Here is a 24331-nt window from a genome sequence, read left to right on the forward strand (position 1 = left end):
ATATTGACAAGAGCTGCGGTGCAAATGTGTCGATTAACAAACAATAATTCCCTTAATTGGCAACTCCTAGTGAGAAAACCATCACATTGATTGTGGAAACTATAAAAGGTGATGTAAGATGCTCCTGATGTCACCCAACGGCCTCATCAGACTTCTTCAATTTTGCAAAAATCTCACTTTTGTCCACATTACTCAGATTCCACCTTCACTATCTTTTCCAATCCTGGGACTTAGTCTGCATTAATGCTTTTGCTTTGCCACTGTAATCATAACTGTGGAGCCTGTTCAGGATGAAGCAATCTCTACTTTGAGTACTTCTTTCATTTCTATCCCTCCCAGTCTAGTCACCCTCCCTTTGTGCTATTATTTTAAAGATTTTCCTCCTTGCCCACAGGGATTACAAACTTTTAATCACAGAACTCTGAACTACTCCCACTGATCATTCTTCTGAGGACTGTGAGGAAATATGAGTCAGTTTGATATAATATCATTTCCTATCTATGTGTTGAGATGTTTTGCATGAAATTAGTGAATGTAATATGTAATGAACAAAAATATTTCAATTGTTTTACCAAAAATCAGTGGAATCTTGTCAAATCAAAAAATAAATGTCCTGGGAAGTTAGCAGCATGACAGAATTCTGTATTGCTCAGATTTCCTTTTAAAGAATTTGACTGTCGTTCCCTTCCTTAAATTACCTGCAAACGTTCACTCACTGTCTGCTGGAGACTGTGAGGAATCCTTGGATTTCTTTTACTTTCATGTACCTTGGATACAATTTCCCAGTTGGTTAAGATTACCATTCATGAAAGAGCAGCCTCTGAATTATTTTTTGCACATTAGGTTCACTAGAGGTTTGGGATTCTGTTTATGGATGGTTCTACTTCGAAAACAGCTAAAATCCAGCAGCTGTTTTTCATAGATTTTACATTAAACACTGAAGCACTTGGAAAGAGCAGAACCCTCATCCACATGTTTAAGATTCCACATTGAAAGGATTAAGTATAACTAATTAATTTGTCATAAAGGACAATGCATCTTATCTAATAGCTTCTTCAATGTTTGTCCAAAGCTTACATTTAATGAGTCCTTAATGGTCAACAAATATCCATGTGGCATCTTGTTCTTAATTGCGGTTTTAAAAAGTTGTGGAATTACATAAACTTTGGAACCATTTTTCCTTGAATATCACATCTCTGGGGAACTAGCACAGGATCCAGACTGCCTCAACTATAAAACTTACTCTGTTAATGGAGTTTTTTTTATGATTGCTTGATGAATAAATGCAGTGAAGTAGAAAGGGAAAAAGAAGGTTGGTGCATCGCACAAATTAATTTCACAAGAAGCAAGAAACGAGGTCATGTGTTGGCAGAAAGGACTCCGTGATCAAACCAGTAATACTAAAATTGCAAGCAATTGGAGGACAAGGGTCTTAATCATTGAAGCATCACTTGCAATATATTTTTCTTCTGCTAACCATATGGATTTTTTGTTTATTCAGCAGGTTAAGATTTTCCGAGGATAAAGTCCAATTACCATAGTCTGGAGCATTGAACTTTGGGATCCTTCGAAAATTGATTCAGGCTTCATCGAACTTGACCAAACTTTTATTCATTCTCATCAGTTTGGAGACAACTCTGGAGACAGAGAGCATAAACTCGAGCAATATCAGAGCTAACTTCTACTTCAATTTATTGAAGTACAAAGAAATCTCAATCCAAACCATCGATAAAAATTCCAATATACTAAGATTCCAAATTGTATTTCTAATCAAGTTTACATTTCCCAAACAAGGTTCTGCTTTATGCTTAAGTCTAAAGATTCACATTCTTGCACTGCAATATTTAGACTTGGGGGAAAACATTTGTTGATAATTGTCAGCTTTTAATGGTTTGTTATTGATGCCTTTTTGGGTTCACCGACATTAATCATTCCCATAAACAGGTTCCACCTTCTTCACATTTACATTAATGTCCAGCAGCTATGATTGTGACTCCCTTGGTTGTGCTACCCTTCCAGATCTATATCCACTAATGCAGTAGCCCCCATGAACAAGATAATGCTTTACACAGAGTATGCTCATATGTGCCTTCTCTAATTTTTTTGAGAAGTCAAGAAAAACCTTGCCAAAATGAAGACAGAATAAAACATGGTGCTCTTTACTTCTTACCTTATAAGTAGGGTTTATTTCATGGATAGAGATTATGTCGAGTAATGATTATGACCAGGCTCAGTTAATTAGGCTTGGGCAGCATGATGGCTCAGTGGTTAGCACTGCTGCCCCACAGGGCCAGGGACCTAGGTTCGATGGCTGGGTAGATTAGCCATGGGAAATGCAAGGTTATAGGAATAGGATAGTAAGTTGCGTCAGGATGGGATAATCTTCGGAGAGTTGGTGCAAGCTCAGTGGGCTGAACGACCTATTTCTACACTGTAAGGAATCTATGATGCTAATTCAACTGTTATAATTTGTATTTTCACAATAATCCAAAATCTTGATTGTACTATGTTCTCCATATTAGTGAGATGTCTTATGGACAGAAGAAAAATAAATGTTTGCCTGTGTCTGATGAAAACTTACTTTAAAGGAAAGAAAATGGTTTGCATTAATATAGTGCCTTTCATGGCCTCAGAACAACTCAGTTCTTTAGTGGCAATTAAATACTACTAACGTTTAATGTGTGGTCTGAAAGCATGTTCAATTCAAAACTATAGGACTGAGTGTGATTCAGTACTCATGACCAGACGCCAATAGCCTACCTCTGAAGAAGTCCAAGGCAAGGGAATTTGTCACACACTTGATAGGAGGTGCTCAATGAATGTTGGAGTAGGCTGACATATTGTTTTCTGAATAAAATTTTAGATCAATTTTTCCAGATAGTAAACTTCAATTTACAGCAATCCCAATTATTGTGTAATTTTAGATATGTTGTACAATGAGACTTTATTAATGTTTATTTTGAATTAAATTGAGCATAAAAGCATTGACATTCTTTCTTATTAAAATATTCCAATTCATATTGAGGTCATATTTCGTACCCATCTTATCCTGTTAGATAATAAATATTCAGGTTTGTTTTCTACAGTTTATATAACTGAATAGATTGGAGCCAGAAAAGGAGGAAGAAGCAAGTACAATTTGATGTAGGAGAGGTTAGAGATAAAATTAGTGACTATAAAAGTGGATCTGTGTCTGCTGCACTGTTGGAGTACCACCCGGTTACTTGGTAACATATCAGTGCCACACTCAAAAGTGTTCCTAAAGGAGCCTGACCTCTACAGGTAATCTCTCCCTTTTAATATATTGGATCGCAAACAGTTTAGAAACACATGAGAAAATTTAAAATTGTATAATTACCACTTCATTTAGTGACAAGTTTCTGCAAATAATTGTTTGACAATCAAGGAAACTTGTGAACAAGAATTGTTGCCTGCAAATTATTGTAGTCACCTTTGACAAGAGAGTAGCTGCAAATGTGTTGCTGGTCAAAGCACAGCAGGTCAGGCAGCATCTCAGGAATAGAGAATTCGACGTTTCGAGCATAAGCCCTTCATCAGGAAAGATGAAGACTTTCTTCATCTCTCTTTGACAAGAGAGTACTTTAGATTGGAGAATCCCAGTTTTTGCAACCTATTCCCTTTTAAACAAATTCCTACTAAATGTATACCTCTCCTCACCAGGCATTTTCTACAAATCGACTTTGCCTCTATTGATCAATTTGTTATATAGATAGTATTATCAATTCAACATATTGTATAGTTTGATTCCAAAGCATACTTAGCCAGTATAGCAATGGAATATTTACACTGCAAGTAAAGATGATTAGGTGCATTGTTTGCTTGGACAGATCAGTTAAACCGTAAAGAGACTTTATAGGTGAAAAAAAAGAGAAATTGAGAAAAAAAGAGGGAAGAAATTGAGATGGAGAGGGAGAAAATCTTTAATTGGAAAAAGAAAGTTACAGGTTCAATGTGGCTTAGATAAAATTTTATTTGGCAATAAACTTCAAATAATTATTTCTTTCATAGACTGCTAATGCATGATTAGTCTTTTAACAGTTACCAGGTGTGTTTAACAGCCCATTAATAGCTTAATGCAGTTAAGCAGGTCTCAGATGTGCCAGGTGTTTTTGTTAATAAATTTTATATGTCTGTGTCTTCACTTAAAGTTACTCTGTGCATCCATTATGTTATTAATAGCTCATTGCCATTGTCTAACAATTTGTGTGCAAAAGACATTTTCAAGTTTATTATTACAATTTTCTTCTCTACCAAAGAGTCCTCTATCAGTACTTTCATTTACTGGAGGGGAAGAAGTCAAAAAATCTTATTCCACATCCTATGATCTGCAAGTGAATTATTATTCTCAAGTGTCCAACAGTGTCTGCTGGATTGTGAGGAAGAGCATTATAAAGGTTACCTCCATTGGCAACTTTAGATCAACATCCTTTCTCTCTTGAAAATATTTATCCCTCAAGAAATACCAGTGAAAAAGACTATTTGGTCACCATTGCATTATTGTTCATGGGATCTTATTGTTCACAAATTGGCAGCATGTTCTCTACATTATGACAGTGGCTATATTTCATAAGTACTTTATTGCTTGTAAAGAGGTTTTGGATCACCAAAGGTCATGAAAGGTGGTAAACATGTGAAAGTTCTTTTCTTAACATGTGAACTCCTTGCGATTACATAGTTACATGCCCTTCAGTATCTCATCCAATTAACCTCCATGGGAAATCATTTGCAGAAATTCTATGATCAGAAATCAAACTCTTGGTTATTTTTGCTTTCCTTAATCCCGGAGCCCCAAGGGCAATTCTACTAAACCTCTACTTCAGATTAGTTAAATAATAATTCTGATTAAATATGGAATCTTGCTGAACTATAAGATCTCAAATATGTACTGGACAAATCTGCTGAGTAATTAGAGGAGTTGAATATATTTTGTCATCAACATTTGAAATGGACTACTACTCACATTAAAGTATATGAATCCTTTACCATTATATACCACTACAACTGCTGCAGGTGCTAGCATATTGTGCATTGTTTATGTCCAACAAAGAAATGAACAATTATCTGTGCACCTCGAGGAGTAACTTTACTAAGGCTGTTAGAAGGTTAATCAAGTTGGAATGTAAGGTTTTAGATAGAGTACAAAAAAGATTTTTGAGCATGGTTTCAGTGATGCAGGATGACACCTGTGTGGAGAGACCAGATATGAAGGACTGATTCTCATCAGAGCACAGAAAGTTAACTGAAAATTTTATAAAGTTGTTTAAAGTTGTGAAGGGTTTAGATAGAGAAAAATAGAATATAGACTCCTTCTAATGATGAAAGATCACTAACTGTAGTGTGCACTGATTGAGGTGATTGTAAAAGAATCATAGGGACAAGGGGAGAAGTTTTTTTTAACTATGGTAAGACATTTGGTTTTGAAATGCATTGCCTGAGATGGTGGTGATCACTGGTTAAATGAAAGCCTTTGAAGGAGAGTTTGATAAATATTTTTAAGGAGAAAGAATTACATGAATATACAGTAAGACCAGGAGAGTGGGACAGACTGGTGTTTGAAAGTGCTTATGTAAATTCAATGGCTGGATGACCTCCTTCTGTGCTGCAGTACTATGTGGCTCCATGATTTTTATTTTTGTGTTTTTTTTTAAACTTGGAGTGGCAGAAAGCTTTTCTTTTATTTCACAGTCGGCGTTTTCAGTAGCTTTAGATGAAATGTGGGGAGAGCAGGGGACCTTTGCTCCATGCTTTTTCTATCTGTGACAGTCAGCAAGCCTTACTCTTCAGACTGGCCTGAATCCAAAGAAGTCATTTCAAAAAAAGATAAACATTATCAGAAAGATTAAGAAGAGGAGCACGGTTTTAGATGTGTGGCATACTGGCTCAGTGGTCAACACTGCTGCCTCACAGCACCAGAGACCTAGGTTCAATTCCAGCCTTGGGTGACTATGTCTGTCTGTGTGGACTTTGCACATTCTCCCAATGTCTCTGTGGAATTTTGTTGGGCGCTCCCGTTTCCTCCCACAGTCCAAGGATGTGCAGGTCAGATGGATTGGCCATGCTAAGTTGCCCATAGCATCCAGGGATGTGTAGGTTAGGTGGATTAGCCATGGAAAATGCAGGATTACAGGGATAGGATGGGGCAAACTGCAGAGTCTGGGTGGCATGCTCTGAACAGTCGGTGCAGACTCAATGGACTGAATGGCCTCTTTATACACTGTATGCAAAGAGGATGTTAATTTAAATTAAATGGCAGAAAAGCAATGGGGCACGAGGAATAACATTCTTACATAGTGAGGCATGAGATCTGAGAATCTACCTGTTGGTAGATGGAGATAGATTCTGGCTTTTAAAAGAGAATGATCTGACAAAAGAAAGTGTGTCTGCAAGGCTACAGTGAAAAGACGGGAGAGAAAGAGAGAGAGAGAGAGAGATGAGCTGATTTGCTCTTACAGAAAACCATGGGGGCTACATGGCCTCTTTCTGCATTGTAACCCTCCTTTGGTATCAAAAAGGAGTTTTATAATTATTGTATGAAAATCACTTGCTACGATTGCAACCTTCAAATAAAATCAACTATGTGACTCTGATCATCAGACATGGTGCAGGGTCAAAGTCCTAAGATGCACAATGTAAGATCTCAAAATAGCTTTTGGTACTGTCCATGCAAAACACTTTTAAGTTGTAATGAGCAATTGATGCAAACTAGCATTATAATGAGCATCAGAAACGCATGCCATTATAATATGTATTTCATTCAATCCTGATTTTAAACCTAGTTATTCCTTCTTTCAGTCTGAAATGTGTACTTCAACCTAGGAGGTGAAACTGTGTGTTCAAGTGGTCTGTCGCCATCCAACCACATTCAGCCTGCTGCAATGTGTGTCCAATTAGGGAAGCCTTTTTGAAATCTGCCACTAATGCAAACAATACAAAGTGAAATGCTTGCTAATTTGATTTTTCTGACCAACATTCCCGTGTAAAAAGTCTGTCCTTGAAATGGGGGACAAAGTGCTTGACTGTGGGCAAGTCATAAGAAGCATCACTCTGCAGCATCAAATTGAACAGGACATGGTACTAATCATTTAAACAGGCCCATTTTGACTAATGGGAATTAATACAGTCTCATGATCTCTTCCATATGTCCCTATATTGTAGCAGAATTGTGGCTTTAATTTTGTTTCAGTGTCCTCTACTATATAAATTAATTCATTTACATCTCTACGTGACTGTGCAGCAGGCACCGAAAAACTAGAATTTCTGTGCGAAAATTCTGATTAGTCTGAAGTGAAGGGCAAGGTGGTTAAACTGGGGGGGGTGATGTTGGCTTCAATACTTAATTGCTGACAAGGTCAGTCAAAAGATCAAAATTTTAATGAAATAATTTTAATATTTTTATTGACAACATCTCTATCCAATAACTTAAATTCATCTTACTCAACTTACTTGACAGATTCTCCCTTTAGCTCATTTTTTCAAGAAATGTAACACTTTCTTTTCAATGGGCCATTAACATTTTGAAATTAACTTTCGTCCTCTCTTAACACTTAGAGTGAGGTCTTACCACTTTCTACAATTTGTTACAATGCATATTAATTATGGTTAACCGAACTTGTTTACATTAGTTAACAGCTAAAAAAAGTTTGAATTTTAATAAAATAGACTTCAGAAGAGATTAATAGTTTTGAATCTTTTTTCAAAAATATCCTCATTAGGACAATATTTGATAAATATGCAAATAAATACAAATTAATATTAAAGAAACTGAAGTGTAATTAAATAACGTACAATTAGTAGGTTCAATAAGTAATGTACGTCAATCAGGCAGACCAGGAATCCCTATAGTTTAGTTTGCTACCCTTGGAAAGTTAGTTGTACTTTTTTTGTTAAAAATCACACAACACCAGGTTATAGTCCAAAAGGTTTATTTGGAGGTACAAGCTTTCGGAGTGCTGCTCTTTTGTCAGGTAGCTAGTGGGACAAAATCATAGGACACAGAATTCACAGTAAAAGATCTATCAACAAATATGTTAACTTAAACCTCATTTACCACCTTCTGAGAAAAAAAACAGGAAATGACATCACCACAAGGAATGATCAGCACAGGAAATGATGTCAACAATGTAAGGAAATGCATAAATAGAGAGCAGATCACTAACACCAGTGCTTCACCAGAGGCTCACTGATGATGTTACCTAGTAGAGTATGAAATATCTCAAAACAAACCTTCCAGCCCAGCGAGCCAATTTACATCTAGTAATAATGGCTCCAGAACAAAGATTGGGCACAAAGGTTCTCAGAATCATTAGACCAGTGAAGAGAAACTTCTCTGGTTCGACCATTTATCGAGAAGGGATATGAAGCAGTTGAAGATTGAGTGAGAGTTGAATTGATTTGGTAAAACAGCAAGGTAACATAATTGTATGACATAATGAACAGACAGCAAGATCAGGAATTGAAGCATTACTACCTGTAAAACCATATCCCAAAGTAACTCAATACTTCAAAAAAGGTGAAAATTGGAAGTGAGAAACCATATTTTCACAGAATTGTTACAGTGAAGAAGGAGTCCATTTGGGCCATTGTACTATTATCTAATGCTAACTTCCAGTCTTTTTCTCATACCCATGATAACTTCTCATCACTTTTCTATGTTGGAATAGGAATCTATAAAATACCATTTCTTCTGAATCTCTACATTCTAACAATTTTAATCATAGAATCCCTGCAGTGCAGATAGAGGTCATTTAGGTTCATCAAGTCTGGATCCCCCACATCCCTGTAAAATTGCATATCATTTTACCCCATAGCTAAAACACATAATCTGCACACACCTGGCAATTTAGCATGGCCAATTCACCTAACCTGCACATTTTTGGACTGTGGGAGGAAACTGGAATACCTGGCAGAAACCCACATAGACACTGGGAGAATGTGCAATCTCTACATACAATCACACAAGGGTGAAATTGAACCTGCGTCCCTGGTGCGGTGAGGCAATAGTGCTGACCACGGTGCTACCATTTTAAAAATATAAAACAGTTTGTATTTGTAAAATACTACGCAAACACAATTTGCATATTAGTGTGCTTTATACTTGAGATAAATTCATCTAAATCATTTGGATGTGATGCTGGCATTGTCTCCCCTTGGATTAAAGTGTACCCTTATAGAGTTTAAACTTTCAAACTTAAATGTAATGAAGTGAAAATTCTTATCTTATTCAGTACTTGCACTAACTGATCCAACAGAAAATTAGGAAACAGCTACAAAATTTGATAAAATGTAACAAGAATGATGAGAGGAAATTAGTTACAGGAATTCATAATTGGACTCTGGTGCATTTGATTTTCTAAAGTTACAATGGCAGGAAAAAGGATAAGGTTCTTAAAACTTTATGTATACTGTGATGCACTTACTGAGCTTGCATTACACTTCAATTGTGATAAGTTTCAATTGCACTGATGTCCAAATGGTTTCATCAGGACTCTACTGCTGGCTAACAGCACACAGCATTACATTAAAACATAATTTAGCCATTTCATTATTTGATTTATTTATTGTCATGTGTTCGAAGCTATAATGAACATAATTTAGCCATATCATTATTTGTGTTATTTCTTTCAAACTACGATAGAGCAACTGGTATCAGAAACCAAGAACCAAGAACCTGTCCTGACTAGACACACACTAAAAGGTAGACCATGTAAAGAGAAAGCAGGAGAAACTTTCACAAACTGGTGGTCAGTTAAAAAAGTGGTTTCAATCACTTCGTAGAGTGTCAAGGAGCTTCAAACAAATCAAGTGCACAGGTTTTGTAAACAGAGGGACAGTCAACAGGAGCAGCACTTATGGACTGGAGGTGATCAGATCAAGGCCATTGATCTTGCAGCTTTTTCATTATATATAAACAAAATCTGAGCATAACTGATAAATATGACCTTAAGAAAAAGCAATGAATATATTAAACCATTTAATTTCGAAGGTTCTTTGCGGGTTAGTGAATTAAAAATGTATTGTTCAAATAACTTTTCATATGAAATCAGCACAATTGTTTTAGTACTGGTATAGAGTCATAATTGTTTGATTAGGAATCGTTTTTTACGTGGATGCATTGTGTGTTTCCAACATTGATTTAAATATGTTAGTGACTACTTCTAATGAATAATTATCCTAGTACACTGCCATTTAACTGAGTGGAATAAGTATCCCGCTATAATTAAATTATATACACTAATGATGAAAATCTAAACCCTAATTATTTATTCATTGATTCATAAACAGCAGTGGAAAGGCCTACGCAGATTAATGAAAACGAGTGCCTCCAGTCAAAAACCACTTACTCACCCTCAGCAAAGTAACTTAATCATAACAACACATTATAAAAGTATTAATGAATTCCAGTACAGTGATAGGAAACTGTCTCTGGGCCACAATCATTTTTTGTGAAGCCTTACAGTCAGTTTCAGGTCAGCTCACAACCTGAAGATGCATAAAATGTATTCATTTCAAGTTCACAGACAGTTCAATAATTGGTTAAAGAAGCAGCAATGTACTACAATAAGTGAAGGGCATCTCCATAGTTTCAGGACCACCATTTGCTGTTCTGAGTTCTATGGAATGCTCATCCAAAATGTAATTGGATAATTTAACAGAATAAACCAGGGGTGAAATGTTGCACGGGTATATAGTTTCAGAAAAGAAGATTAATAATTTTTAAACAAAAACAGAAATTGCTGGAAAAGCTCAGCAGGTCTGGCAGCATCTGTGAACAGAAATCAGAGTTAACATTTTGGGTTGAGTGACTCCTCCTCAGAACCAACCCGAAATGTTAACTCTGATTTCTCTCCACAGTTGGTGGCAGGTGTGTTGAGCTTTTCCAGCAATCTCTGTTTTTGTTTCTGATTTACAGCGTTCACAGTCCTTTCATTTTTTTAAATTAATAATTCTTTTCTGGGCTCATCTGGATTAATAAACCACAGTCTATGAAGGACCACTGTCATCATTCTGCTCACTGCAATCTAGCACATTTCTGTCATTCCTCCCTGTCATTCTGAGTACTTTACTAACATCTGAATGTGAGACCTAAGGAAGCAAAAGTCTGGGGTTGGAGGAGATCTGATTAACATGAGACATAGCTATTTTAGTGTATCTCCTAGAGGTGGGCTAAAACTCCACAAAAGCTAATTCATATAGCATTCATTTCATGTTAAAAATTTCTAAAATACTCTACTTAATCAGCGTTCACCTGATTCCATGGTAGAATTGCTCTGCACAATTTGCAAAGCTAAAACTGTTCCACATAATTTTAAATGACAATAGTAAAATTGGCCAGCAAGCAAGAATTGGCATAATTTTAAGTTGTCTGCCTGGAAGTTAGTTGAATTGAATTGATTGTTTATTTTACACGCTATTCAGTTTTACTTTGTATTGAGGTCAATGAGGGAGTAATCTTAACTTTTAACAATGGAGTAAAATGGATGATAATGAGATTGGCCTCCCATTCCACACCCTTCCCTATTTTACTTTCCATTCAGAAAGCAAAGTCCATCATCTTTGCTTTCCACCACATTTGATGAATGGTAAATTACCCCGATGGAAAGTATCATCATGACAGCTTTAAATTAAGCATCCAATCTCACCCTGCCATCTTCCAACTGAGTGGGTGAGTTCAAAATGAGCCCTTGATCTAAATGACTTGCTCCTGAAGAGCAGCAATGTTCCACTGAGGAAATAAAGCTCAGCAATTTCTTTCTTGTACTAAGATTTTTGTAACTTTGGTTCAATGGGATGAAGGAGGAGAAAGTGAGGACTGCAGATGCTGGAGATCAGAGCTGAAAAATGTGTTGCTGGAAAAGCGCAGCAGGTCAGGCAGCATCCAAGGAGCAGAAGAATTGACATTTTGGGCATAAGCCCTTCTTCAGGAATCCTGAAGAAGGGCTTATGCCCGAAACGTCGATTCTCCTGTTCCTTGGATGCTGCCTGACCTGCTGCGCTTTTCCAGCAACACATTTTTCAGCTTCAATGGGATTGTGTGTCCACACATACCTATTAGTACACTAAACCTTTAATATAAAAGTTTATGTTTGAAAGGTGATTCGTAAAGATTTCTTGCATGGGATATTGAGTTATAAAATAAAGGTTCTGCAGTAGCAAATAGTTTTGTAATGTATAAATACTTTCTGATCTCTCTATTAAATTTTGCATATATCAGCTATAATTCCAACTATGTCATTATTTTTGAAGCTACAAAATTATTGAAAGACAACAAAAAAGGCATGATAGGATTAACTGTGAAAGAATATAGTCGTCATTGGACAGGCCTGGACTCTGAGACAGTTCTTCAGAACAGCTGGTGAGGATTTAAGATGATGCAGTGCAATAAAACGGATAGTTCTGAACAATGTCAAGCATAAGGCAGGCCTGACAACTGTTAGCAATTAACTGCAGTCTGGATGCTGGACAATTACCTTTTTGACCGAAGTTCAACAAATCATTCAGAATTTAATATAAGTTTTTGTACATTTATTTTCATTCTGGATTAGAAGGTCGGTTTTGGATAACAGTTATAAAATTTAAAGAGCCATAATCTATAAGTAAAGGTTTAAAAATAAAAGACTTAAGCCATCGGCCATAAAGCATGAAGCTGTTATTCTGGGCTTGTAATAAGAGTAATTTAATTCAACAGTATTCTTCACCTGCCAGAGAGGGCCAGTTATTTCACTACACAAGAAATCAGCCTAATTATAAACATGGGTGAGCTCGAAAACCAGTTGAAACAATTGATCTGTACAGCATGTGGAATCTGAAATCTAACTTTAAACGGTATAAATCCTTCATCACCATCAGAACAAATGCTCGAGTGACCTAAAAGGCAACATGCTGGTGTATTTTCTGCATCAACACAGCTTTACTACAGCCATATAATTGATGACATTCTGGGTGTAACAGTCAGTTATTAAAAGTACTTTGGGTGTACCAAAACCGAGTGGTTCATACACCGTTTTGATGATTTCAGAATGTTTCCTTCTCCATTAGCCAACTTAAGGAAACAGAGCAAACAATAATCCTCTTCATCAGTTACCCTCTGCCATTAACAGATGGTTAGAAGCACCTGGAATAGCACTGGAAAGGCAAAGGCAAATGTTTACTGAACAAAATTGGTGCAAATTGGGCATTACGGAATGAGGAAAGTTTGTCTTTCATGCCAAGTGCTGTAATAACTTAGGGAAAGGAAATGTATATTTTATAGGTTTGATAATTGACCGCTGCCAGGAGCGCCATGTGTTGGTGGAGATGGCTGAAACAAGGAACAATTCATTAGCAGCACAATCCCAAATGTGGCTGGCTCACATAGATTGGGCTCTATAGCCTAAGAAGATATAAGACCATCCAAAAACCCAAAACGCTGTCAGTTTAGTCTAGTATCCAGCTATTGCGTTTGGTAGGTTAGCACCAAACGTCTGATCAAAACAGAAACACAGTGTCACTTCAAGTTATTAACAATCACACACTACGTAACAGAAAAAAATAAACACTCACACTTATTTAACATAAGCTATAATTAAAACAAAAACCTCATATAAGCTAGCAATAGACTGTGTTTGATGTACTGTATCTTACAATGTCAGACAAAATAATTTGTGTATAGTTAGCTTGGAGATTTAACCTGCCCATTTAAGAAACAATGTAGTTGTGGGAATCCAGGAAAGGCATTGACTAGATTAGATTACTTACAGTGTGGAAACAGGTCCTTCGGCCCAACAAGTCCACACCGACCCGCCAAAGCGCAACCCACCCATAGTCCTACATTTACCCCTTACCTAACATTACGGGCAATTTAGCATAGCCAATTCACCTGACCCACACATCTTTGGACTGTGGGAGGAAACCAGAGCACCCGGAGGAAACCCACGCAGACACAGGGAGAACGTGCAAACTCCACACAGTCAGTCGCCTGAGTCGGGAATTGAACCCGGGTCTCAGGCGCTGTGAGACAGCAGTGCTAACCACTGTGCCACCGTGCCGCATCTAGAGTTTGTTCCTGGTAAACTTGTCCTTCCACAAGAACAGCCACAAATTCCACATTTGTGTTCTTACTATCTTGAGTTTGGCTATATTTGGTTTGGACCTCTTTGCTGAGATCTAATTTCATGGAGAATATATGGGATGAATAATCTCCAGCAATTATGCTGGAAATCCTGGAGGGAATGTGGCCTTGCAAAACTCCTTCTAGTCAGCCCTTACATATCAATTGCAATTTAAAGATTCTACTGATACATCTAACAAAGTTTCTGGTTATAGAACTAAGTTTAAGTTGCCTTCTGTCCATGATAGGGCTATTGGTTTCATGAACTATGACTATATACAGAATAATCTTATTTACCCAGAGCCATTCTTTCATTCTAAGGGATGTCATTAGCCCTATCATCAGAAGGCATTCCTTGTCACCAGACAAGTAAGAGCTTTTTAAGATATCTGGGAAATGTGACTAATGCAGGATAAAAGCATCAAGGCAGCTTCCAAGGTATCCCGAGTAGACATGCAGGATGAATTGATGTACCAGTAGTGCAATGATTATTAATAAATGCCACAGGATCATGCTTGTGTGGATCCAAGGTCAAAGTATTTCTTTCGCAAGGGCTTTTCTTGAAATTTTGTCAGGGGCTACTTTTTGGATGTTGACACTCCCATTGTATTCTAACTCATTTACTAGGTAATGCAGTAATCAGTAACAATATATCTTAAATCAGTGTTCATCTATGGGGTATTTGTACTCTCACAGAAGCCTATTTGGAAGAATTCAACAACATTCTTAATCCCACAATCCATGAGGAAAGCATAAAAAAGTAAATGCACCATAGTCCTGCCAGAACAGAGGGCTGCTCTCTCATTAGAGAGAGATGACTAATGATAGTTCTACCTGAAGGTCACACACCATAGGCAACAGGAGAGGTTGAAAAAGAAAGTACTTCATGATAACCTTAGCTGATTAGATTAGATTCCCTACAGCATGGAAACAGACCCTTCAGTCCACATCAACCCTTCAAAGAGTAACCCACACAGACCCATTCCCTACATTTACCCCTGACTAATGTACCTAACACTACAGGCAATTTAGCATGGCCGACTCACCTGATCTGCACATCTTTGGATTGTGGGAAACCAGAGCACCCAGAGGAAACCCACGCAGACACAGGGAGAATGTGCAAACTCCACACAGACAGTTGCCCAAGGTAGGAATCGAATCCAGGTCCTTGGTGCTGTGAGATAGCATTACTAACCACTGAGCCACTGTGCCGCCCCTGTGGGAATTGAACTCATGATATTGATAACACTCTGCAAGCCAGTCATCTAGCCAACTGAGCTAGCCAATCCCCCTAATTTCATTGTGACCATAGAATTTAATTTGGTATGAGTCAACAGGTATCAAAGATTTCAAAACAACTGACAAACATTTCTGAATACAAAAAGTCATCACACTAAACATACTTTTGGTAGACTGGTAAGGTCACAGCGAAAGCAATTCCATCAAATATACATAAAAGTAGAATACTTTAACCAAACAGTTACTATTCTCTATACTGCATCCCAGATCTCAATCTCACATTTGTCTTTAATATCTGACTCAGTGTTCATTACAATGGCATCCATTACAGATTTTCCCCACATAGCTGTATCTAAATTTTTTTAGATTAGATTCCCTACAGTGTGAGAACAGGCCCTTCAGCCCAACTAGTCCACACTGACCTTCCGAAGAGTAACCCACCCAGAGCCATTGTCCATATTTACCCCTGACTAATGCACCTAACTCTATGGGCAATTTAACATGATCAATTCACCTAACCTGCACATCTTTGGACTGTGGGAGGAAACCTGAGCACTCGGAGGAAACCCACATAGACATGGGGAGAATATGCAAACTCCACACAGACAGTCGCCCAAGGCAGGATTCGAACCCAGTTCTCTGGCGCTGTGAGGCAGCAGTGCTAAGCCACTGCTGAGCCATCTATCCAGCTTTAAGTCAAGGTTTTCACATCATTTGCAATTAATTCATACTTCAATGACTCTCAGGCTTTTTGCCTCAAAGTTAGTTGAATATTAATCCATTGACAGATTTAAATTTGTTTCTCTGCTTTCAAATCTCTCTGTCCTCTCTTGCATTTTCTCTCTTCCATTCCAAAACCCTTGAAATTTCCCTCTCCCTCTCCCCCAACCCTTTTGTTGCTTCTTTCTTCTCCTAGCCTTTTCTGCATCCATGTTTCCTGCTCTCAATCTTCTTGTAGCCCTCTCCTCCTCCCCCATCCCTCTTGCATCAGCCTTCTCCCCTCTACTTCTCTGACAATCGTTTCCTTCTCTTCCCTTTCACATCTTACAGCCTCCACCCACCCCAACTATTCTCCAACCCATTGCTTGGGCAGATGCACCCCTAACCTCAGCTCTTGCTTAAACTTGCTTTCATCTTCATTTGGGTCCAGATATTTGTCCATGATGGATGCTTTGGTGGGAAGCTATGGATGGGCCATGGTGTGTGATAGGGTATGAGATGATGTACGCAGCCAAAGGGAATGGAGTTTGAAGAAGTAAGAGAGCAATGTAAGAGGGCCTAACGTCTTTTAAAGGAAATGGAACAAAGTCCCAGAGAACTAACGCAGGGCTTCTATCTAGGCTAGACTATTTCCCAGGGCAGAAATGGCTAACAAGAGGGGTCATAGTTTTAAGCTGATTGGAGGAAAGTATAGAGGGGATGTCAGAGGCGGGTTCTTTACACAGAGAGTTGTGTGAGCATGGAATGCGTTGCCAGCTGCAGTTGTGGAAGCAAGGTCATTGGGGACACTTAAAAGACTGCTGGACATGCGTATGGTCACAGAAATTTGAGGGTGCATACATGAGGATCATGGGTCGGCACAACATCATGGGCTGAAGGGCCTGTTCTGTGCTGTACTGTTCTATGTTCTATATTCTAGGCCACTTGAGCACTTGTCCACCTTCGTCACACTCTATAATCATTTTCAGATATATCCCACATATCCCACATGAGACTCTCCAGAGTGAAAACTGTGTCTTGGAGGTCTTGAAAATTAAGATTGGTCAGACAATTCAATTAACTCCTGACTTGACCTATCTTTCCCTATAGGTCACATTTGCCCCTTATAGTCACAGGATTCCCAATCTCTTACTGAAAAGTCAATGAAAGATTAATATAAATCCCCAGGAACTGGCTGTTTGTGCTCATCAAAGAAATAATGGAAATCAGGTAATCTTTAATAAAATTACAGATATTCACCCCAAACTTCACCCCACACCTCTCATTTTTATTCAGTAATGTATACCTGATTTTTGCCATGAAGGCCTCAGTTAGAACTTGCTTTCTAAAAGTGTGTTAACCTCTTATTCATTTTATCAAATCTTTTTCCTCCCATGCTATAAAAGGGATGGGATGGAATCTATTTTAATTGTTGCATTTTATTTGAATTGTTATAGGATAGCTCCAAGATACCCATATCTACATACATGCGCACACACACTTGCAATTACACATGTACGCCCATGCATGCACACACACACAAATGCAAGACAGCAGTATTATGAGTCTGGTATCTCTGCCTGAAGGAGCAAAATGCACAAAGGCAAGGTAACTCAAAGATGCTATGAGCATCCAGGTAAACATAGAACATAGAACATAACAGTGCCGTACAGACCCTTCAGCCCTCGATGTTGCGCCGCCCTGTCATACTCCTCTGAAGCCCATCCTACCTATACTCTTCCAAGTATATCCATATGCCTGTCCAATGACGACTTAAATGCACTTAAACTTGGCGAATCTACTACTGTTGCAGGCAAAGCATTCCATACCCTCACTACTCTCTGAGTAAAGTAAACTACCTCTGACATCTGTCTCATACCTATCTCCCCTCACTTTAAAGTTGTGTCCCCTTGTTTTTGCTGTTCCCATACTTCCCTGTCCACCCTATCTAACTCTCTGATTTCAATGTGAGTGAAGAGAGTAAGATGCAGCACATTGCCACACACATACCTCCATAAAATCTGCTTAAATTACTTTATAAGGACTTTGGGATATTCAAATGAGAAGATTTTAATATTTCAATGTAGTTTCACTGTGACAGGAAGGCCATATCCAGGTCACAGTTAAACCAGAGGCAGAAAAAAACAGACCAGCATGTTAAACAGTTCAGTACATGTTAAGCAATTCACATCTGGGACTGTTGACATTTTCCTCAACTGACAGAGAGGCTTGTAGATTAACCTGATTAAGCTCATGTTAAAATTTCATTTCCTTTGTTAATTGGAGAGCACTGTTTCATAATGGGATTAACTTAACATGGAAACCCTTTTCTTAACAGACAAAAATCTAAGGCTCTGCGTTTGATTTATTTAAAAGGGAGGCAGGATGATAACTAAAGATGATAAATAAAACACAAAAGAAAATTTCACCTGAAGTAGCCATATAACATGCATAATTATTTTCTGTTCCAGTTGCTGTTGAAGACAGAATTTGGAACTTGTCAGTGCTGTCAGACGTCTGCAGGATAATAATCAGGAGCAACAGCTGTGGCTGTTTGTTCCCAATCCTGCAACACCACACTCCAAACCAAAGAATGTCGGAATAATAACCTATTAACTTCAACCTGAAGCCAGTTAACTCAGCACACACCAAGACTTTGACTTTTCTTTTTTACAGTTAAACTGCACTTGCCAAAGGAAGCATCTGCTGCCAAAACTATGATTGATACCATTTTGTGCAGAAGGAAATTTCCTTCTTCCCTTCCCTTCATCCCAGCCCTAGCCCTGCCTCAGTGAAAACTGAGAAATATGCTTTTAGCATAGGTTCTACTTTATCACCACAGAGCTTCGCTGTTGTTCAAGTTCAGCTCATCTGGATTGAAGCCTGGTGGAATTAATACATTTAAGTCCATTATTGTCTATGCAACTTGCAAAATCCACAGGTGGAATCTTACAGGAGTCTGAGCAGTTTGGGCTGTGTTCAGATGTGTGGTAGAATCTTTCAACAAGTAAGGCAAAGCCCGTTTTGACATCAGAAGAAATCTGCATCACCTCTTGCACCTCTCAAGCAGCACGACGAGATTCTCGCTAAGCAGCAGCAAACTGCCAAACAAGAGGAATGGTTGCTTCTTAAACACCTTGTGAATGCTACAAGGCATCTCATTAATATTCAGTCTCCCATTCTCAACAAACTCCCCAAATACGCTAGACTTTGGGAAAACTCAACAAGGAAACCCTCACTGGGCACTCTGCTGTTCGTGAATGACCCATCTGCTCAACGGATGATGCCACTTCCACCACCTTCCATCTGGCCGTCATCCACCTGAGAAGGTAGACATCTACGTCAGACTACTGTTCATAGACTTCAATTCTGCATTTAACACTATCGTTCCTCAGCACCTGTTTGGAAATCTGAGTCTGCTGGATCTAAATACCTCCCTTTGTAACTGGATTGCCAACTTCCTGACTGGGAGACCTCAGTCAGTCTGGATTAGGGACAGCATCTCGAACACCATCACACTGAGCAGGGGCTGGGGCCACCAGGACTGTGTGCTCGGTCCACTGCTATGTACCCTGCTGACACGTGACTGTGCAGCAATGCACTGATCGAATCACATCATCAAGTTGACTGATGACACAACAATAGTGGATCTCATCAGCAGGAATGACAAGGCACCGTCTTGGATCATATGACCTACAATGGATAGTGAGGATAGCTGAGAAGATTATCGGGGTCTCTCTTCCCTCCATTACAGACATTTACACCACATGCTGCATCTAAAAGGCTAAGAGCATTGTGGAAGACCCCACAAATCCCCCAAACTCTTCTCCCTCCTGCAATCTGGCAGATGATACCAGAGCATTTGGTTTCTCACAGCCAGCCTGTACAACAGTTTCTTCCCTTAAGCCATCAGGCTCCTTAACACTGTATGATCGGATTCCTTTTCATCTGAAATTCTTTGCACGACTTTGAATTGCTGTTAGAACAATGTCTATTAATTATCATTCTTTTATTACACCATAACTTGCATGTTTTGCACTTTTTATGCACTTTATGCCCCCCTTTGTATGATCATGTAGTTTGTGCTGTCCATGTAGCACCTTGGCTGAAAATGTGTTGCTGGTTAAAGGGCAGCAGGTCAGACAGCATCCAGGGAACAGGAGATTCGACGTTTCGGGCAAAAGCCCTTCATCAGGAATGAGGAAAGTGTGTCCAGCAGGCTAAGATAAAAGGTAGGGAGGAGGGACTTGGGGGAGGGGCAATGGAGATGTGATAGGTGGAAGGAGGTCAAGGTGAGGGTGATAGGCCGGAGTGGGGTGGGGGCGGAGAGGTCAGGAAGAAGATTGCAGGTTAGGAGGGCGGTGCTGAGTTCGAGGGAATCGACTGAGACAAGGTGGGGGGAGGGGAAATCTGAGTTCATCCCTCGTGGTTGGAGGGTTCCCAGGCGGAAGATGAGGTGCTCTTCCTCCAACCGTCATGTTGTTGTGTTCTGGCGATGGAGGAATCCAAGGACCTGCATGTCCTTGGTGGAGTGGGAGGGAGAGTTAAAGTGTTGAGCCACGGGGTGGTTGGTAGCACCTTGGTCCTGGAGGAACATTTTCATTTTTACTGCATCAGTTGTATATGGAAGAAATGACAAATAAAAGCTACTCTAGATAAAATAACAGTCTGCCCATTTAAGACAGAGATGGGAAGAAATATTTTTGTCACTAAGAGTCATGGGTCTTTGGAATTCCCTTCCTCAAAAGGCAGTGAAGCAAAATCTTTGAATCTTTTTATGGAGAGATAGATTGATTCTTGACTAGCAAGTGAGTAAATGATTGTCATGGTAGAGATCTCTTGTGCTGGTCAAGATCAGTCACATCCTATTGAATGGTGGAGCAGGCTCAAGGAGCCACGTAGTCTACTTCTGCTCTTAACTCATATATTTGTATGTCCACATGTATGGGATCTCAGTAGATTCATGGAGGTGGCAGCGGATATGGGTTTGCTTCCAGTACAAGACCCTGTGGCATCAGCAGCAGCTTTATCGGCAATGTAGACCCAAAGCAGACTCGTGGTGGTGGCAGATTTGAGTTTGGACCAGTGCGGTACTTGGCGGTATCGGTGGCATCTGTATTGGTGAGGTCCAGCAAGGACACATCATAGTGAGGGCATTGGTGGAGGTGAGATGATGCCAATGAGTTGGGTGACTTTCATTCCAGCAGTGGTGACACGATGAAGGGACTCATTCCTGGGTACCAGGCTCATGGCAGAGTATTTAACAAGAAGGACTGTAAAGTTGAATGATACTATGCAACACTTTTCATTGTATTTTGTAACAAAATACATGTGACAATAAATAAATAAATAAATAAAATCATTACAAACAGCAACAGTGAAGAAGCCAAAATTCCAAATTTCAATATATATGAGCAAAGAAAGATGAAATGGGCAGTAGCCTCATTACTGCTTGTGCCAACTTACTGTGTGCAAATTGCTGTTATGTTTCACCATATCACAAGAATGACAACTCTTCAAAACTAGTTCAGAATGACTAAGATATTCAGAGATTGAGAAAAGTATTACTTAAATTCAAGTTCCTTATTTGCTCATGGTTTGATTCAAACAATTTGCGAGATAAGCGAGTTACAAATACATTCAGGTACAACGAGAGTTGTAGAAAACTGTGAAAGAAATATTAATTGAACACCAACTTCTTTGAAATTTTTCAACTTCATTATTACAGTTGTTTGTTCTTAATGTTGTTTGATTACTTACAGTTCTTCCAAGAAGTGAAGATCTCCAAAAGCATTCGGCTGTAGCTCATTAATATTGTTCATGCTCAAGTCACTGAAGAGACATAAAAAGTGAAGAATTAATTATAATGTAATTAACTCTGTGATCTAAGTTCTATTTTCACAGACAATTGCAATTCATCATGAGTTTGAGATATGGAAATCAGTGGCACAATACTGAGATAATTTGGAATATAAAATGATAGAAACATGAAACATCTTGTTGAGAAAGTAATAACAATATTTAATTTTGAGACATGTAATGGCAAATGCTGGTTTTAAATTGGTTAGGAGTCCTGATTCCTCTATTAAATAGCCACTATGTACAGCAAAATAACAAATGGAATAATTGTTTTGAATGATTTGAGGTCATTTTTCCCCGAATCTGTTCTGATGTTACCGCACAATCATTTGAATGTATAAATGTTATATTGGAATAAAACATTTCTGTTTCTTTGAATTCACCAAAGCAGGTTAATGTTGAAGCAATGAGTCGCCAGCTATTCAGGAAGCTGTCATGCTTGAAATAATGAGTTGGCACTTATAAATGTTTTTTTGAGTCAGCAGTAGTTCTGCAACTCATTAAAACATGGCACTCTTAATGGCTGGATTCCAAAGGGCATTAAAATAAATTTTAACTCTGAGTATTTTATTTTTACAATCAATTCTACAAAGAAAGGTTTGAGATTAAGTCTACTGTGGTGCCCTATGTTCAGTATCCATAGAAGTAAATTATTCCAAATTAATTATATACAATTATATTATTTCCTTTATATAAAAAATAAACTTTAATGTATGTGAATAAACAGTAACTTATTGCTCATTGAAAACCACAACCTAGAGATAAACTGTTACTCATCTACTAAGCCACAGTAAACTTTCAACAACGTGATCTTAGCTGAGGGAAATATTTATTTCAGATTTAAGCAATTTTTTAAATTAATATCATTAAAATGAGAAAAGTAAATACAGTTTAAAGAAATATGAACAAAAGCAGAAAGGAAAATAAAAATATAAAGGCTTATTTTTGGACCATCATAACAAACAAATAGCACCAAGATGGTAATTTGGTAAAAGAAGCCATTTAAAGTGCACATCAGCATGGTCTTGGTTGCCAATTAGCACTATGATTTATCGAATGGTTTTCCTCATGGATGCTGGCCAAGTTCTTACAAGAGTTCTACAACAAATTTAGGATCTTATTTAAATATCATAATGAACACTTTTTCAAAAATACATCCGTTATTTTCCCTGCATGCCGATGGAAAGATTGCAGGTTGCACACTTCTGTGAATGGTCATGCTCATTTTCACACTTTATTTGAACCTTCGGTATCAGTTTAAGATCTGGAAAAACAGCATAAGTTGATCCATTTTCCAGGTCACCATGTTTACTATGTTGAGTACAGAGATTTTCCACTCATTCACAAAAGCTTTTATATGAAGAGAGAACCTCTAAGCTGCCTTTAGTTTCCAGCAGTAACCCAGTCTGAAAATGAGCAGTTCAAACAGAACGCAGCACAAATATCAAGTTGACAGTTTGTAGGATGTTGTCTTCTTCCTAATATGTCCAAGGATTTCACATAATCTACTGTGTATTTAATCTAATCCCCATTCTCTCCTCAAAAGCATGTTAACTTTTGTTGCAGGTATTTATAAAGCAGGTGTTAGTTCAAAGGAAGTATTCCGAAGATTACTTTCCAAAGGAGATACATTATTATTTTCAGGTGTTTTCACATTTTCAAACAACTTGCCATAATTACAGCTGTTTGATGGGAGCCAGATTTTCATAATGGTTAATGTTAAGAATATAACAAATTTGTCACTCTTTTACAGAAATTTCTATTTATGATGATTATTACTTAACCTACCAATAGTAACATATGAAGGTGTTTCTTTATCCGCTGTTGAACAAATTGTTTTATTGAATAATTTTCTGATTGAATGATGATTGAAAATATGACTTATTTGCTGCCTTAACTTTATCAACTTTAGTCTTTTAGTTCATTTTCTCTCAGACAACACATTATTGGTGATTGTTCCGAAACTATGAGACTATAGGAGGTGTAGACTGTTGTTTCAGGTTATCCACACCTTCAGAACTTCCTAGTAATTTTCCAGGTTAGCATTTTCTTTGTGAAATTTTCATACCTCCCTCCTCCGTTTCTATTTCACTGAGACGCTGCCATCTTTTATTTCTATACTCATTTCATTTTGTCTGGCACCATCTTCATCTAACCAACAAAGAAAACGTAAACTTGGAAATTAATGTACTGGTTGCACGAGAGTTTCAATTCAGGTAGACAGAATGAGTGAGACATAATTTCCCAAGTTTTACTGGTTTATTCAGTTTTGCTTAGCTCTGCACTCACGTAAGAAAAACAAAACTTTCCTAATATCTTCCAGTTCTGATAACTTAGTATTGAGCTGAATGTACCAAGAAAAGGTCAGGTAAATCCTGAAGGTATAGATAACCTGAAATAATGGTCTATACCTCCTATAGTCTCATA

The 24331-nt window shown here is 38.1% G+C and overlaps 1 protein-coding gene across 2 annotated transcripts in view; it reads right to left on the bottom strand.

The window, feature by feature from the left end:
- The window catches only part of LOC132828202 (leucine-rich repeat-containing G-protein coupled receptor 6), a 264676-nt gene that overhangs the window by 136193 nt on the left and 104152 nt on the right, over positions 1 to 24331 (bottom strand). For both annotated transcript variants that reach the window (XM_060845144.1, XM_060845146.1), the window contains exon 2: positions 21806 to 21877. In XM_060845144.1, coding sequence (XP_060701127.1) covers positions 21806 to 21877 — 72 coding nt within the window. The remainder of the gene's footprint in view (positions 1 to 21805; positions 21878 to 24331) is intronic.

Source organism: Hemiscyllium ocellatum, chromosome 26, assembly GCF_020745735.1.
Source record: "Hemiscyllium ocellatum isolate sHemOce1 chromosome 26, sHemOce1.pat.X.cur, whole genome shotgun sequence".
Lineage (NCBI taxonomy): Eukaryota > Metazoa > Chordata > Chondrichthyes > Orectolobiformes > Hemiscylliidae > Hemiscyllium > Hemiscyllium ocellatum.